Source organism: Staurois parvus, unplaced genomic scaffold (genome assembly GCF_062004578.1).
Source record: "Staurois parvus isolate SC_StPar_1 unplaced genomic scaffold, SC_StPar_1.0 ptg000879l, whole genome shotgun sequence".
NCBI lineage: Eukaryota > Metazoa > Chordata > Amphibia > Anura > Ranidae > Staurois > Staurois parvus.
This window is the reverse complement of record NW_028318675.1, coordinates 751,823-771,086: the sequence shown is the minus strand read 5'-3', so window position 1 is coordinate 771,086 and position 19,264 is coordinate 751,823. Positions and strand designations below refer to the sequence as shown.

Sequence of the window (19,264 nt, the reverse complement as noted above, 5' to 3'; positions counted from 1 at the left end):
GGATCTGAGCTATCCTGCGATAAAAGGGCATGGGCTGCTTCTTGGGGTCTGGCAATGTGGTCACCAGGGAAGAGGCCTGGGACGGAGTAAAGATGACATACAGGACTGGTGCATCTGCCGGGGTGTGGAGTCTTCCTGCCTGAGGAGTCCTTCCTGTCACCTGTGGCCTAAGAGGGGCATCTGGAGAGGCGTATGCAGATAGCGTAGGAAGTTCCGAACCTGCGGCCTCCTCATCCAAAGAAGATATGTCTGACCAGGTTGGCCCTAAGTGCAAATGTTTACTTCCTTTTGGTCTATTGGAGACAAAACTGTCTCTCGCGGGACCAGCGGTCGTGTCAGGTTCAAGCACTGGCATAGTGGGGACACGCGGCACATCCGGGGGTATGTAGAATGTACCATCAGCTTGTAAGACTGGACACACTGGGTAGAGGTGGCTCACTTGAGGCATAGGCTCTCTGGAAATCTGATTTGGTGTACCAAAATGGCCACCTCCAGGAAGTGTACTGGGCTGGGCAGGAAATGACAATGCAGGTGCAGCAAGATGGCTGCCATCAGGAAGTGCGCTGGGCAGGAAGGACAGAGGAGAGGGCGGTAGATGAAGGGTGGAGCCCAGTGTCTGCAGACCAAATATAGGGCGGTGGGTGTTCCTTTACAATGTCAACACATTGGTGGTATACATAAACAGTTTTCCCTCCCTGTTGAAATACCTCTTCTGTCCACTGCTCTTTATGTATAGTTTTAGCTACATTGTACCAAGCTTCTGCTGTCCTCAATAAATTATTATCAACTAATACACCTTTCTTTTCTTTTATCAATTTCTGCCATTCTTCCGGCTGTAAACGACCCCCCTTATCTGTGATTCCACATACTTTCACTAACTTAACTAATCCCTTCACATACTGCTCCCCCTCCCTTTGTGCAACCAGGTCACATGCTAACATTCCTTTCTCAAATTTTATCAGCGTCTGACCCATCTCCTCCTGTCTCTGGTCTTCCTAAAAGAAACCCAAGACTCTTCACACACTGCTGTTCACTCTGTTCACAATCTTCCAGCTGTTCTAGTTGGCAGGGACACCTTTCTGTACTGTGCCCCCCCCCTCTCGCCTCTGCTTCTATCTGCTGAATTGATTTCCCAATACCCCCCCTTACAGGGTAATGCACATTAAGGCGGAAAACTAACACTTCAGGCAAATCAGAAAACAGAGGATGACGTCCTAACAATTCCTGACTATATCCTATCTCTTTAACCCTTAACAAACCCCAACCGTCTTCATGAATGGCAAACATTAAACCAGACACACATTTAGAACATGAAATATCAGTCTATCTTGGTGGGCTAGAGTACAGATCACTGAGTAACTCTTCGTAACCCACACACACACGGTTACGGCACCCGCTGTCACACTACCGTGACGCGTACCCGACACGTCCTATCTTGTGGTCAACACACAAGGTTACCACACACCCAAGAGAAATTATGTGTCAAAACCCTCAGTAGGTCCACTCCTCTTCCACCTTAAGACTGATACATAAAAAACAAACACACAACAGAGAACCAGGCAACAGATAAGCATTGCAGGTAGATTTAAATAAACTCCGGGCAAGCAAGGTTACCTGCCTTTAGTGACCTTTAGCAGCCGTACTAGGCACAGGAATGAATCAACAACAAAGACAGGATAAGCACTGGTAAGATAGCAAAATATATCTTACCATGCTCCAGAGGTGATCAGTCTCTGCCCCGTCCGGTTTGACTGACATCTAACGCCCTTTCAGGTCGGCTGGCTGCAGGTTCATGACCTGGAGTCCCGGTTTCGGCATCAGCTGCTTTAGTTGAGGACTGAAGTGTCCAGTGCTTATCTGTTCCTGTCCTAATTTATGATGCTGGCCAGCTCTGGAATGTGCGCACATAAAGAAACTCACACTGACACGTTTGGTCTGTGAAAACTTCTCTCTAATTTATTGAATTGAAACCGTGAGTTTATATATGAAAAATGATGCGAACATCACGTGATAACAGCATAAGCATTATATTAGTCTTTGATTGGTCACTTTACACGAAAACAATCTCCGTCATGGTATAGGTGTGATCTTCTTCAGTCTTATCTTAAAAAGAGAAAAACATTCTTTTGTCTTCCAAATCACACGATGGGAGGGGGTCTGTTCCTGTGAGCAAACATTTCTTAAGCAAGGATTTCTTAAAGTACCACAAAGCCCAGCAGGCAGAAAATATTCACACAACATATATATTCATGCTAAACATTTATAAATATGTGGAAAGAAATAGTATTAAAGTATAAAAGTAAATATGTATAAAAATGTGTATATATATATATATATATATATATATATATATATATATATATATACTTTTTTATTCAATATGAAATGAAATAGACATTTCATCACACCTTGAGGGTGGAATTGTAAGCTCCTCAGAGACCAAGCTGCCTGATGTGGGCGGAGTCCTGGTTTGGGGGAACTAATCATCTCCTGTCTAGTAATCCTCTTTGTCTTTGTATTTTAGTCCATGGCCGGGAGATGAGGAAAACCTCAGAGGATTGTCTCACTTTGTCTCCAGACTGGAAAGTAGAAGATGAGGACATCACACAGTATAGTCCAGGAGAAAACCCGGCTCCCTCCAATGTCCATCCGGCACCACCCAGTGTAGATGGACCATCAGATTCCTCGTATCCTGAGGAACCTCAGACTGTGCAGGACCGGGCCGGCCTTCCAACAGGGAAGAGCTTCTCCTGTACTGAGTGCGGGAAGGGTTTCTGTTCTAAATACAAACTTAATGTGCATAAAAGATCTCACACAGGAGAGAAGCCATATTCCTGTCCTGAGTGTGGGAAATGTTTTTCAGAGCAGTCCAGTCTTCATAAACATCAGAGATCTCACACAGGGGAGAAGCCTTATTCTTGTCCTGATTGCGGGAAATGTTTTTCACAGAAGTCCAATCTTCATCAACATCAGAGATCTCACACAGGGGAGAAGCCGTATTCCTGTCCTGAGTGTGGGAAATGTTTTTCAGTGAAGTTCTATCTTTACACACATCAGAGATCTCACACAGGGGAAAAGCCATATTCCTGTCCTGAGTGCGGGAAATGTTTTTCACGGAAGTCCTATCTTCACACACATCAGAGATCTCACACGGGGGAGAAGCCGTATTCCTGTCTTGAGTGTGGGAAATGTTTTTCAGTGAAGTCCAATTTTAACACACATCAAAGATCTCATATGGGGGAGAAGCCGTATTCCTGTCCTGAGTGTGGGAAATGTTTTTCAGAGAAGTCCAGACTTCATAAACATCAGCGATCTCACACGGGGGAGAAGCTGTATTCCTGTCCTGAGTGTGGACAATGTTTTTCAGAGATGTCCGGTCTTCATAAACATCAGAGATCTCACACGGGAGAGAAGCCATATTCTTGTCCTGAGTGTGCACAATGTTTTTCACAGAAGTCCTATCTTCACACACATCAAAGATCTCACACGGGGGAGAAGCCGTATTCCTGTCCTGAGTGTGGAAAATGTTTTTCACGTAAGCCCTATCTTCACACACATCAAAGATCTCACACGGGGGAAAAGCCGTATTCCTGTCCTGAGTGCGGGAAAAGTTTTTCAGTGAAGTCCAATCTTAACACACATCAAAGATCTCACATGGGGGAGAAGCCGTATTCCTGTCCTGAGTGTGGGAAATGTTTTTCAGAGAAGTCCAGTCTTCATAAACATCAGAGATCACACAGGGGGGAGAAGCCGTATTCCTGTCCTGAATGCGGGAAATGTTTTTCACAGATGTCTAGTCTTTACAGACATCAGAGATTGCACACAGGGAGAAGCCACTTTCCTGTCCTGAGTGAGGGAAATGTTCCTCACTGAAGTCCTGTCTTCCTGTACATCAGGGGTCCCACACAACCCTGGAGGTGTATTAGTGCCTTGAGTGCGGGAAATGTCTTCTAGATGAATGTTGCTGGACATCCCAGCTCTCATGTGGGGAAGAAGCACACCCTGATATACACCTCAGATATACTCCATGGCTGATCTTCATCATGGAAGAAACAGTTCATAAGGAGATCAAAGGCCCCCAAAGACATGGATGAAGTGTGGGACCGGGTTGGCCATTGATGGCAGGAGAATAAAAATGGAGTCCTGACCTAGAGCACTGGGCTGACTTTTCATTGGGGTGCAGCCTACAGTGAAGGAAATGCGTATTTGATCCCCGGCTGATGTTGAATGTTCGCCCCTCACAAAGAAATGATCAGTCTAAAAATCGAATGTTCGGTGTATTGTAACACTGAGAGACAGAATACAACAACAAATTCAGCAGAAATGCATCTAACAAATGATGACTGATTTGCATGTTCATGAGGGAAAGAAGGATTTGATCCCCTATCATTCAGCAGGATTTCTGGCTACCAGGTGTCTTTCATACAGGTAACAAGCTGAGATTAGAAGCAGTCTCTTAAAGGGAGTGCTGCTAATCTCATTGTGTTACCTGTATAAAAGACACCTGTCCACAGGAGCAATCAAACCATCAGATTCCAAACTCTCCACCATGGCAAAGACCAAAGAGCTGTCCAAGGATGTCAGGGACAAGATTGTAGACCTACACAAGGCTGGACTGGGCTACCAAACTATGGCCAAGCAGCTTGGTGAGAAGGTGACAACAGTTGGTGCAATCATTCACAAATGGAAGAAACACAAAACAAGTGTCAGTCTCCCTAGGTCTGGTGCACCATGCAAGATCTCACCTCGTGGACTGTCAATGATCATGAGAACAGTGAGGAATCATCCCAGAACTACACGTGAGCATCTTGTCAATGATCTCCAGGCAGCTGGGACCACAGTCACCAAGAAAACAATTGGTAACACACTACGCCAACAAGGACTGAAGTCCTACAGTGCCTGCAAGGTCCCTCTGCTCAAGAAAGCACATGTCCAGGCCCATTTGAAGTTTGCTACTGAACATCTGAATGATGCAGAGGAGGACTGGCTGAAAGTGTTGTGGTCAGATGAGACCAAAACCCAGCTCTTTGGCATCAACTCAACTCGCCATGTTTGGAGGAGGAGGAATTCTGCCTATGACCCCGAGAACACCATCCCAACTGTGAAACATGGTGGTGGAAACATTCTGCTTTGGGGGTGTTTTTCTGCTAAGGGGACAGGACAACTGCACCGCATCAAAGGGACGATAGACAGGGCAATGTACCATCAAATCTTGGGTGAGAACCTTCTTCCCTCAGCCAGGGCATTGAAAATGGGTCGTGGATGAGTGTTCCAGCATGACAATGACCCAAAACACATGGCCAAGGCAACAAAGGAGACTCTCAAGAAGAAGCACATTAAGGTCCTGGAGTGGCCTAGCCAGTCTCCAGACCTTAATTTGATTGAAAATCTGTGGAGGAAGCTGAAAGTTTGAGTTGCCAAACATCAGCCACCAAACCTTAATGACTTGGAGAGGATCTGCCAAGAGGAGTGGGCCAAAATCCCTCCTGAGATGTGTGCGAACCTAGGGGCCAACTGCAGGAAATGTCTGACCTCTGTGATTGCCAACAAGGGATTGGCCACCAAGTACTAAGTCATGTTTTGTGAAGGGGATCAAATCCTTATTTCCCTCATGAACATGCAGATCAGTCATCATTTGTTAGACACATTTCTGCTGAATTTGTTGTTGTATTCTGTCTCTCAGTGTTACAATACACCGAACATTCGATTTGTAGACCGATCATTTCTTTGTGAGGGGCGAACATTCAACATCAGCCGGGGACCAAATATGATTTCCTTCACTGTATATGCTAGAGATGGTTTGCACCTAAATGGAAGGGGGTCTGCTATGCTGGGGGAGGGGTTTATGGGAAGGCTGGAGGAGTATATAAACTAGGATGGAGGGGGGAGGGAGAATTCAATTATAATGGGGGAGGCAGATCAGACGGGTCAGTACTTGTTGGGGGATGGAATGGGGAAAGATGAGGGGAGGGCTATGGCAAATAATAAGAAGGTTCCCATGTTACAAACAACCAGTGGAATTGGTACCATTTGTATGAAAATAAAAAATACACAAAATCCATGTGAACAAGGTGTCAGTGAATGAACAAGGTGTCGGTGAATGAACAAGGTGTCGGTGAATGGACAAGGTGTCAGTGAATGAACTAGATGTCAGTGAATGAAAGTGTTTGTTCCCCAATGCCAGAAGTGTGCCCAAGTGTGGCGTTGGAAGGTTTGGTGCATGAAGAGAACTAGGATTGAATTGGTGTTGCTGAATCTTGGCTTCATTCCTCACATGACTGGGCCATTCATATTCCTGGCTCGGTTCTCTTTCGGAGAGACGGGGGAAATAGGAAAGGTGGTGGTGTCTGTCTCTATGTGAGAAGTGATCTCAGAGCGAGTGTGAAAGAGGACCTAGTTGATGGAGAGTGTGATGAGGCTGAAGTATTATGGGTAGAACTGCACATGAGGGGCGGTACTATAAAGGTCATCAATGGAGTCTGTTATGGGCCTCCCAGTGTTAATGAGGAGGTGGAGACTCAGCTCCTCGCACAGATGGAAAGGGCTGGGACAGTGATAATAATGGGGGATGGTAACTACCTGGAAAGTGACTGGAGTAATGGTACTGCGGGTGTAAACACAAAACAACCCCTCCTGCCCTCTATGGCCCAGAACAAGGGTGGATAGATGGACCCGGGACTTGAAGAAATTCCCCACCAAGGCATCAAAGGTTGTGCGGCTCTAAACAAGGCTGGGGAAGCCCGACCAATACTGTAAAGCAAAATAAAAAGAAAGTGCACCAACCTTGCGCATTACCTCAGTAAAATGTGATTTTATTGGATGTGAAAATATCCTCACAAACAGAGAAGTATAAGAAGTGTGTAAAGTCCTGAGTGAGACTTGACCAATCAGAGACCAGCACGAGTCTAAACACGAGGGAAGGTTCTCAGAGTCAGGCTGATGCATTTCGAAGGGAGTCCCTTCTTCATCAGAGCTGACTTGGCAATGACAGCCCTCTTCAATATATACCCTGGGACAGAGGTTGGACCCTCCCACTTGGGTTGGGCAGTTCCGGGAAAGGAGGCGGGACAAAGGTGACATCACAACATGCTCACAGAAGCAACAATACATTACACATCAAGAGGTATAGTAAGAGACATTAGAAACATTCACCGGCATTAAAGCTGTAAGAAACGCAGGGCAGTGTAATATATACATGAGGAGGTCATATAGTCTGTGTATATATATATATCCCCATATAATAAATAATGACATATTGGGAATGCTGCATTGGGGTTCATGGGGATAATATTGTTGGATCAGCACAATGTATAAAAAGTAAAAATGAATAAATTGAATACATAATTCCTTTGGATAAAAGCCTGCTGGTTCCTCAATTGTTGGCTTCTTTCCATGGAGATAAATGTGAACACAAAGTAGGTATACACATACATTTCAATGGCAGCCAGAATGTCCTTGCTTTGTGTGGGCTGTCAGTGGGGTCATTGGGCAGATCTTTGTCTTTAGATGTATGGAATATTTATGAGTAGTGTTACTATACTGGCAGTAGAGGGAGATCAAGTGCTGCCATTGCCAAATATGGCTTCTGGAGGTGAATTGGAACGAACACCAATAGGTGCGTGGCTGTGGAGGCGCATGCGCAGTGATGCGGTGGCACACCGGAGTAGTCATGGAGATGGGCTTCTAATGGGCTATTGCACATGTGCAGTGAGGCTGCGACATGCTGGAGTAGTCATGGAGATGGGCTTTTGACGGGCTATCGCACATGTGCAGTGAGGCAGCAGCACGCTGGAGTAGTCAAGGAGATGGGCCTCCGACGGGTTATCGCTTATGCACGAGGTGGCATTGCGCGCCAAAGCCGGCTTATCATTTACCTAGTGGAGCGCACTCCAGACATCCCAGAAGGACGGCTGTGAGATGTGTTCCAGCTGTGGCTTCTGGTCTTCCCAGGGAGTGCCTCCAATGAGAGGGGTCTTATGCTGAGTTAACCCCTCACAAGGAAGGGAGGAGAGACACAGGGACTCGTGTACAGATGTTTGCTGTTGGGGATAATACATTGAAGTGGAAATTGTATAGAAATAAAGATTATAATGAGAGAATCCTGCTTGAGGAAAACAATAGAGGAGGCAGCAATAATGACAGTGCAGGACTTACACAATGACACTTGCAGTACCAAGTATGACATTATCACAGTTCACACTACAATAGATGGAACACGGAATCATTATTAATATGGGGTACAGAATAGAGAGGGGACAGTATCTAATAGTAATGATAATAATGATGGTACTAGTATATATATATATATATTGTGGGAACTCACTTCAGAGTGGTAGAGCTTCTTCAAAGCACACAGCAACTCGCCTCTTTTTAAGGGCCTTTTTGCCCAATTTTATTTACAAGAAAGTTCAAATAACATGCTTCCCACGCAGGGGTATCCACCATCAAGCAAATACCAACAAATATTCAGCCTCCTGGCTTGTACACAGTTCAATGTCTGTCTCCTGCAGACTCTTCCCAAATTATGGCCACTAGCACACAGCTAGTCTGGCTTCCACCTGACTCCAAGGCAGAGACCTCCCGTCTGCCAGGGTGGAGCCCTCCTGACTCCTATCTGCCGGGGTGGAGCCCAGAACTATGGTTAGGACTCTATAAAAAGGGCTGCACACACCTGTGCAATCAGTGTGCTGGGGGTTCTCAAAACACGGACCCCGGATTGGAGATTTCATCCCTCCCAGATCTCTTTGAAATCTCCAGGCTCCAGATCCCAAAAACAGACTTAATGAATATATGAGGAAACTGAAAAGCCAGTTTCCTCTGCAATACATCGACTCTCTGGAGCCCCTCAACCAGCCTGGTTGAGAATCCAGGGTTTTCAGCTTTATTTTGACCGTGGCAGGACACCGCACTGCCACAATATATATATATATATATACACACACAGTTGTGTTCAAAATAATAGCAGTCATAATAATAGCAGGCTCCCCTCCCCAAAGCACCTTGTCCCCGTCTTGATAGGGAACAAAGAATTCTTGAATCGGCTCCTGACTGTCTACAGAGATGTGTGGAGTGACTGCCTGACAGCCTGCTGGCACAGCGAACAGCGATGTCTGTGTGGTGGCTGGACAGTAACAGCCCCGCTGCAGACAGACTGATGAAATCCCAGGGTGGTAGTCGAAGTCACAGCTATGCAGAACCACTACCCAGAGTCCCACGTCCACAGACCCACAATCCTTTTCTTCAGGAGAAGGGCAGTCTCCCTGTGTCCAGCTCTGAATCCCGTACCAAGAAAGCCAGCCTGAAACTTGCAGTAGAATATATCTGTTCTCCAAGAAACCTTCTGGTTTGCCTGCTCTCTGGTAGTTGTAGTTCAGTCAGCACTCAGGAATACAATATGTATTGGCTATAGGACTACAGGTCCCAAGATCCTCTGCTGTAGGAGAATTGGGTCCACTCTACTAACAGGAAGTGAGGTAGCCCTCCCACCACTGGGCACTAGGGGGAAAAGGCTTCATTATAATCCCATCTGTAAGTGTCCCGGTATTGCTTAATGACATATCCGGCAGCTGGCTACACTGCTCATTGGGTATGGCTACACTATAACACACACACAGAGCATCCAGGAAGTATTCCCAGAGCTTCACTTTTGCAGCGTTTTGTTATGTTACAGCCTTATTCCAGAATGGATCCAATTCATTTTTTCCCTCAACATTCTGCAAACAATACCCCATAATGACAACAGGAAAGAAGTTAGTTTTGAAATCTTTGCAATTTATTAAAAATAAAAAACAAAAAAAAACCCATATGCATAAGTATTCCCAGCCCCCCCCTTTTATATAAGTATTCCCAGCCCCCCCTTGTACATAAATATTCCCAGCCTTTGCTCAATCCTTTGTTGATCCCCTTTAGCACCAATTACATCCTCAAGTCATTTGGAGTATGATGCTTTAAGCTTGGTACAACTATTTTTGGGCGATTTCTCCCATTCTTCTTTGCAGTACCTCTGAAGCTCCATCAGGTTGGATGGGGAGAGTCGGTGCACATCCATTTTCAGATCTCTCCAGAGGTGTTCAATTGGGTTCAAGTCTGGGCTCTGGCTGGGCCACTCCAGGACATTCACAGAGTTGGCCCGTAGCCACTCCTTTGTTATGTGAGCTGTGTGCTGAGGGTCGTTGTCCTATTGAAAGATAAACTGTCGCCCCAGTCTAAGGTCTAGAGCGCTCTGGAACAGGTTTTCATCAAGGATGTCTCTGTACATTTCTGCATTCATCTTTCCTTCGATCCTGACTACTCTCCCAGTTCCTGCCACTGAAAAAAGTCCCCACAACATGATGCTGCCACCACCATGCTTCACTGTAGGGATGGTATTGGCCAGGTGATGAGCGGTGCCTGGTTTCCTCCAGACATGACGCTTGGCATTAAGGCCTAAGAGTTCAATCTTCGTTTCATCAGACCAGAGAGTTTTGTTTCTCATGGTCTGAGAGTCCCTCAGGTGCCTTTTGGCAAACTCCAGGTGGGCTTCCATTTGCCTTTTACTGGAGGAGTGGCTTCCGTCTGGCCACTCTACCATACAGGCCTGATTGGTGGAGTGCTGTAGAGATGGTTGTTCTTCTGGAAGGTTCTCCTCTCTCCACAGAGAAATGCTGGAGCTCTTTCAGAGTTACCATCGGGTGCTTGGTTACCTCCCTGGCTAAGGCCCTTCTCCCTCAATTGCTCATTTTGGCCAGGCGGACCGCTCTAGGAAGATTCCTGGTGGCTCCAGACTTCTTCCATTTACAGACGATGGAGGTCACTGTGCTCATTAGGACCTTCAATGCTACAGAAATCTTTCTGTACCCTTCCCCAGATCTGTGCCTTCATACAATCCTGTCTCAGAGGCCTACAGACAATTCCTTGCATTCATGGCTTGGTTTGTGCTCTGAAACGCACTGTTAGCTGTGGGACCTTCTATAGACAGGTTTATGCCTTTCCTAATCATGTCCAATCAACTGAATGTCCCACAGGTGGACTCCAATCAAGTTGTGGATACATCTCAAGGATGATCATTGGGAACAAGATGTACCAGAGATCAATTTTGAGTGTCATGGCAAAGGCTGGGAATTCTTATGTACAGGGTTTTTTTTTGTTTTTTATTTTTAATAAATTCCAAAGATTTCAAAAGATTACTTTCTGGACGCACTGTATGAATAGCGGAGACAGCTGACCAATGGGAATACTTTCTGGATGCGCTGTATGAACAGAGGAGACATCCAACCAATGGGAATACTTTCTGGACACGCTGTACACCGTATTCTCAATTATTATGCAAATGATATTTTTGTCATTTCCCTCAATAATTGATGTAAATAACAGTCGGCAGAATTCTCATGTTACAACTAGAAGAGTACAATTCACATTTTATTGAACAAACCTCCTAATGATAACAGGATTTTTGTTCCAAATTATTACACACAGTAAGTTTCAAAACACTTTATAGGTTGTAAAGAACTGAAAATTGTCATTTGTTGTGTTTGCAGCATATTTACTGAAATCAAAAGCTATTTCAATCAAACTTATAACAACATTTTAACTGTTTAAACATTTGAAGCGGTCACGTTACATTGTAACATAGGACCCCTTATCTGATAGCAGATCACAAGTCTGGCATTCATTGAACTTGGGAGTTTTTGGACAGTTTCTGCTTGAATTTGTTTGCAAGATGTCAGAATAGCCTCCCAGAGCTGCTGTTTGGATGTAAACTGCCTCCCACCCTCATAGATCTTTTGCTTGAGGATGCTCCAAAGGTTCTCAATAGGATTGAGGTCAGGGGAGGATGGAGGCCACACCATGACTTTCTCTCCTTTTATCCCCATAGCAGCCATTGATGCAGAGGTATTCTTTGCAGCATGAGATGGTGCATTGTCATGTATGAAGATGATTTTATTATGGAAAGCATAGTTCTTCCTTCTGTACCAGAGAAGAAAGTGGTCAGTCATAAACTCCACATACTTTGCATCTTTACACCTTCGGGAACCCAAAGGGGCCGACCAGCTCTGTTCCCATGATTCCGGCCCAAAACATGACTCCACCACCGTCTTGCTGACATCACAGCCTTGTTGGAACAGGGTGGCCATCCACCAACCATCCACTACTCCATCCATCTGGACCATCCAGGGTTGCACAGCATTCATCAGTGAACAGGACTGTTTGAAAATTAGTCTTCATGTATTTTTCTGCCCAATGCAGCCATTCCTGCTGGTGGCCAAATAGAAGGTTTATGCACAGTTACAAGACTCTGGAGGACTCTGCACCTTGATGTCCGTGGGACTCCAGAGGCACCAGCAGCTTCAAATATCTGTTTGCTGCTATGTAATGGGATTTTAGCAGCTGCTCTCTTGATCCGATGCATGGATCTGGCAGAAATCTCCTCAATGTGCCTTTATCTGCACCAACCCGTCTGTGCTCTGAATCAGCCACAAATCTCTTCATAGTGCAATGATCACGCTTAAATGTTCGTGAAATATCGAATGTTTTCATCCCTCGTCCAAGGCATTGAACTATTTCACTCTTTTCGGCAGCAGAGAGTTCCTTTTTCTTCCCCATATTGCTTGAAAATGGTGCTCTGCTTAATAATGTGGAACACCGTCCTTTAGTAGTTTTTCCTTAAATTGGGCTCACCGGCCAATCTAATCATCACAGGTGTCCCAGATTGTTTTCAGTGATCAAAAGAGCCCCGACACACAATGCCATCCATGAGTTACACTGAAAAACAAAATATTTCATCTTTGTGACACTTAAATAGAATTTGCAGAATAATTTGGAACACAGTGTACATTGCCCTTCTCTTTGTCCCCAGTCACCCCCTCTAGATGGTTCTGTAAAGGGCCTACATGCTGGGACCGGACCTTTCTACTATTCATATATTGGAGGAATGTTTTGGGGTCGTCCTGATATCTTTCTGTCCTTTGTTTTCAGTTTTTGCGCCTTTATTTTCTTTTTGCATATTCTGTTATATTCATTGTAATGTGTAAACGATGATCGCGTTCCTTCATTGTTATATTTAATAAAAGCTCTTTTCTTATTATCTATCGCTTTTGTAACTTTGGCCGTAAGCCACATAGGTTTGATTTTTAGTCTTTTATACTTGTTGCTCATGGGAATATATTTTGCAGTGTGGTCATATACAGTCTTTTTGAAGAACTCCCATTTCTGTGTTGTGTTCATCGATGCCAATATTCCCTCCCAGTCTAAGTCTTGGAGAGCAGCTCTCAGCCTTGGAAAATTAGCTCTCTTAAATTGAGCGTTTTTATTTTTCCCGTATGTGCTCACTGTTTACAGGTAACAATAAATGAAATCATGTTATGGTCACGGCTACCCAGATGTTCTTTTATATGAACATTCGTAATAAGCTCTGCATGGTTGGAGATGACCAGGTCCAGCAGAGCATCATTCCTAGTTGGGGCCTCTATGAACTGGACCATAAAATTATCCTATAGTAGGTTTATACATTTTTGCCCTTTAACTGTTCCTACAGTACCATTACTCCAGTCACTTTCCGGGTAGTTACCATCCCCCATTATTATCACTGTCCCAGCCCTTGCAGCCCTTTCCATCTGTGCAAGGAGCTGAGTCTCGACCTCATTAACACTGGGAGGCCTATAACAAACTCCAATGATGACCTTTGTAGTACCATCCCCCATGTGCAGTTCCACCCATACTTCAGCCTCATCACACTCTCCATCTACTAGGTCCTCTTTCACACTCGCACTGAGATCACTTCTCACATAGAGACAGACGCCACCACCTTTCCTATTTCCCTCGTCTCTCTGAAAGAGAACCTAGCCAGGAATATGAATGGCCCAGTCATGTGAGGAATGAAGCCAAGATTCAGCAATACCAATTCAATCCTAGTTCTCTTCATGCACCAAACCGTCCAACTCACCTATTGTGCTGGGCACACTTCTGGCATTGGGGAACAAACACTTTCATTCACTGACACCTTGTTCATTCACTGACACCTTGTTCATTCACTGACACCTTGTTCACAGGGATTTTGTGTATTTTTTATTTTCATACAAATAGTACTAATTCCACTGATTGTTTGTAACATGGGAACCTTCTTACCATCTGCCATAGCCCTCCCCCCATCTTTCCCCATTCCACCCCCCGAATAAGTACTGACCCGTCTGATCTGTCTACCCTGTTATAATTGAATTCTCCCTCCCCCTCCATCCTAGTTTATATACTCCTCCAGCCTTCCCATAAACCCCTCCCCCAGCACAGCAGACCCCCTTCCATTTAGGTGCAGACCATCTCAAGCATATAGGCTGCACCCCAATGAAAAGTCAGCCCAGTGCTCTAGGTCAGGACTCCATTTTTATTCTTCTCCTGCCATCAATAGCCAACTCGGTCCCACACTTCATCCATGTCTTTGGGGACCTCTGATCTCCTTATCAACTGTTTCTTCCGTGATGAAGATCAGCCATGGAGTATATCTGAGGTGTATATTAGGGTGTGCTTCTTCCCCACATGAGAGCTGGGATGTCCAGCAACATTCATCTAGAAGACATTTCCCGCACTCAAGGCACTAATACACCTCCAGGGTTGTGTGGGGCCCCTGATGTACAGGAAGACAGGACTTCAGTGAGGAATCAGGACTATGTAATGTACAACATAGAGTATATAGTGCAATGGTCAGGAGTATGGAATATACAACATAGAGTATATAGTGCAGGGGTCAGGAGGATGTAATGTACAACATAGAGTATATAGTGCAGGGGTCAGGAGTATGTAATGTACAACATAGAGTATATAGTGCAGGGGTCAGGAGTATGTAATGTACAACATAGAGTATATAGTGCAGGGGTCAGGAGTATGTAATGTACAACACAGAGTATATAGTGCAGGGGTCAGGAGTATGTAATGTACAACATAGAGTATATAGTGAAGAGTTTGGAGAATGTAATATACAAAATAGAGTATACAGTGTAAGGGTCAGTACTCATAATATTGGTATTCAGGAATCAGTGAAAGATTAAATGTTTACTGTAGACAAGTTGCAGAGATCCCACACCGCTGCCTCCCATCTCCTGAGACTGCACTCAGTGACTTGGGGCTGAGACACTACAGACATATCCCTCCACCCGGCACAGCCAGCAGATAACAGAGCAAGGAAACCTGGGAGAAATGATCGGTCAGAGATTTTACCTGTGCATGAGGAAAAATGGTGAAAATAAACATTTTGCTGCCAGCTGGACCCCAGAACCTCCATAAATCCAGTCTAGATACATAAATTGTGTCTGCAGCACAGAGAAGGAAGATTATCCGAGAGAAATCCAGGAATACAGGACGGGGAACACAGCTCAGGAAAGTGACCAGGGGATTACAGGCTGATATCACCCAGTCCCCGCCCTACTCTGGACCAATCAGTGAGCAGTATGGGTGGAGGAATGGATTTAGTGTTCATGACCCACCTGTGCTGATCTCTGTAGGAGTGTCCTCCTCTATAAATGTCCCCGTTATTCCATCCTCCTCCATAGACTGCTGATCATCCCTCACATACGCCTCTTCTTCTTCTGCTTTCACCTCAAATTCTATATCGATTGGATCTCCACTCTAAATCAAGAAAATATATTATCTGTAAAAAAAAGCTCACATAAAAAATCCACACATCATCTTTACAAGTTCATGTTCTAGATGCTCCATCCCACCAACCTTGTAATGATGAGGGATGGTGTGACCTTCCTGTGTGGAATCCTGGGAATACAGAGGACGGGGACATCTCTCTGGGGGGTTCCTGTAGCTGGATGACTCCACCATGGTGTCCTGGTACAGATCTTTGTGTACTTTTAGAAGCTCTGACTCCTCCATCCCCCCATCCTCATCCTCCTCCTCTTTTATCTCTTCTTTAAACTCAACTTGAGGATCTCTCAGGTTTCCACTCTGAATATATAATAAAAATGACATCAATGGTAACAATGCAGATAATGTACAGATCCTAATGATACTATCAGTGATTGTTCCTCATCTACCTGACGATGGTGATGAATGGTGTGACCTTCCTGTGTGGAATCCCGGGAATACAGAGGACGGGGACATCTCTCTGGTGGGTTCCCATGACTGGATCCATCTGTAGGAAACACACACACTGACTGAATCCATTGTTTCTATGTGTTTATCAGATGATGGGGGATCTAGGTGGATCCTCCGTACTGCTCTCTCCTTTACAATAAAGTCTCCTCTTACCCGGTGATGTGAGGGGCGGCTGATTGTCCATCATGACGTCCTTGTAGAGATCCTTGTGTCCTTCTAAATACTCCCACTCCTCCATGGAGAAATAGACAGTGACACCCTGACACCTTATAGGAACCTGACACACACAATGATACAGTCACCATCCAGACACATCCCTTGTCTGTTACTGGAGAATGTCCCAGAATTCCCGGCACCGCTCACCTCTCCTGTCAGCAGCTCCATCATCTTCTTGGTGACTTCTAGAATCTTCTGCATGTTGTGTCTCTCAGGGTTTAGGGAGTCACATGGAGGCACTGTGATGGTCATATGATCACCTGACTTCAGAAGAGGAAATCTCTGTATTGAGGAACCAATAGGAATATCATGTTAGACTCTCAGAATCCTCCTCACCTCTCCAGTCAGGTCTGTTTTATTAATAGAGATAAGGGCAGCACAGTGACTAAATGGTTAGCACTTCCGCCTGGCAGTACTAGGGTCGTTGGTTCGAATCCCAGCCACGGCACCACCTGCCTGGAGTTTGCATGTTCTCCCTGTGCCTGCGTGGGTTTCCTCCGGGTACTTTAGTTTCCTCCTCCATCCTCATTGGTGCCATAATGTGATCTATACAGGTCTCCTTGTAGACGGATAACTTTGGGAAATGAAAGTAAGAATGATTTGGATGGTATTGGTCACACAATAATAGGATGTGGATGTGAGGGGGGAATAGGAGGGTTGCTGGACATGTAAGGACTACTCCCCCCATGGGAAGACATTTAGTTTGGACTGTTTAGTGTTTGTTACATCTTGAAGGACCTGGAATCCTCTTGGCCCGTCGGATCAGAAATTCCTTTTTCTCTGTTGGGTTTGTTTTGTTTCTGGTTTGCAGCTGAATCAGGACTCCTCTAAGAACAAGTGCTCACTGAGTGAAGGAATGTCCTTCTCTATGTTACTTGATATTCCAGAACATATCACATGACCAGTGAGACAATAAGATGGTTAAGATTGCCACTTCTGTAAGGTCGGAAAAAAAGTACAGGTGGGGGGGGGCACCAAAGACACAGAGACCTCCCCTCCCTCTGAGTCCCCTGAGCCCTCCAGCCCACTATTCCCCCAAAGCCCTGCAGCCTGACTACCCCCTAAAAGGTCCCAGATTCCCCCTTTGGAGGCCCTAAAGTCTTTCAGCTTTACTAAACCCTCACAGCTTCTCAGCTCCTCTACTTCCCTCAGACTCCTCAGTATTTCCCTCCCTCTGACACCAATGATGGAACATATTCTTCATGGCCGGCTGGGGAATGTTTCCTTCCTCCTGAGCAGCAATGTAAGGGGCTCTATGCTCCATACTCCTGACCCCGGCACTCCATCATTGTGTTGGCTGCATAGTGTAATGATTGCCCATTGGCTGCCTGTGTAGTGTCATCATTGCCCTTTGTAGGCCATGTATGGTCAGGATGGTCCTTGTCTTGTCTATTTATTGTCAGTGCTGTTTGTTTAGAGGACCATATTACTAGAATTTATCTCCACAATGAGGAGAATGTTCCGGCCCCGGAAGTGGGGGAATGTTCTGCCCCTGAAGGGGTTCATCTGGGTTCCCACACTATATATGTGTGTATCATCATCTGCTGGAGATAAAAGACGTCACAGTGACTATGGAGGAAGAGGACGGACGTGACTATGGAGGAAGAGGACGGACGTGACTATGGAGGAAGAGGACGGACGTGACTATGGAGGAAGAGGACGGACGTGACTATGGAGGAAGAGGACAGACGTGACTATGGAGGAAGAGGACAGACATGACTATGGAGGAAGAGAATGGACGTGACGATGGATCAACAGGACGGACGTGACTATGGAGGAAGAGGACGGACATGATGGGGGAGTTACTGGGTGTAAATAGGAATAACACCTTATTACCGCCTCTGCTGCCACTTCCACCAATATCTCCTTTTCTTTGTGCCACATGGAACTTTCTATCTGTAAGTGACATAATTTCCTATCTGTACCTGACAACACTTCCTGTCTGTACCTGACATCACTTCCTGTCTGTATCTGACATCACTTCCTGTCTTCCATAGAGACTTCCTGTCTAGGTATAAGTGAGATCACCACCTTGTGGAGCTCAGAGGAACTGCAGCCCCGAGAAATGTCTCACGGTGTGATCCCGGCCTTGCGCTGTGTTCAGCATTTTGAATGTTTTCTTGTCATATTTGCCCTTTAACCCCTTCAATACCGGGTACTTTTCCCCCCTTCCTGCCCAGGACAATCTTCAGGTTTCCCTATCCTTCATTCAGGAGGTCCAGTCCCCACCATCTGGGGATACAGTATGTATGGTAGGTATATGTGAGCGCACAAAAATGGATATCAGCCAAGGTAACCAAGTAACACCTTACAATAAGCAATGTAAATAATAGTGTGCAGCACTAAAATTATTGTAAAAGGTCAAAAAGGTATATAAAAGTGACATAAATATTCACAAATTGATTCTGAAAAATAAAGTCATGTGATATAAATAACACCAGACATATAAAAGTTCATAAAGTGACTAAGTGCTCATATATCCTGTACAGTCCTGGAAACGGTGCTGTGCAATCAGTATGGAAGAAATGCGCACTCACCGGAACGCACAAAATAAAGTGCGTTTTGTAATAAATCCTGCTGTCATCTAATGGTCATCTCAGGGCAGGAATAGAGTAAACTCCCTCTTATGGGGGATGGGTCCTGGGACTTTAAGATGATGAATCCGGGATTTCCAGAGTTCCTCTTAAGGGATGGATGGGTGCAGCTCACTGGGTGTAATAGAGGCTCCCTCCCTGGGAACTGGGCAGTGAATGTCTGTAAATCAATACTCCCCGGGGGAGTCAAGGCAAACACATCCCATAGTGTAGTAGTTTGAATATTTATTGAGATAATAATCGGTATCCAGATAAAAACTCATAGGGTGAGTAAGCAAAATCTCATGGACTAACTGGCCAGAGTTAAAGATGGCCGCCGGAGCTCCACATTACTCCGGCAGCATGACATCATGGTGTTATTGGCTCCTCCTTACGTGTTTCGT

At 45.3% G+C, this 19,264-nt stretch overlaps 1 protein-coding gene and 1 long non-coding RNA gene across 2 annotated transcripts in view; both read left to right on the top strand.

Moving 5' to 3' along the window:
• The window catches only part of LOC149443011 (uncharacterized), a 473,108-nt gene that overhangs the window by 132,937 nt on the left and 320,907 nt on the right, over window positions 1-19,264 (top strand). The window lies entirely within an intron of this gene.
• Window positions 2,529-4,186, top strand: LOC149443015 (uncharacterized). The gene has a single exon (XM_089655990.1). The coding sequence runs from the start codon at window positions 2,539-2,541 to the stop codon at window positions 3,871-3,873; it is 1,335 nt and encodes a 444-aa protein (XP_089512116.1). The 5' UTR covers window positions 2,529-2,538; the 3' UTR covers window positions 3,874-4,186.

Excerpts from the sequence above, each read along its gene's own strand:
- LOC149443015 (XM_089655990.1), top strand. The coding sequence starts at position 2,539 with ATGAGGAAAACCTCAGAGGATTGTCTCACTTTGTCTCCAGACTGGAAA.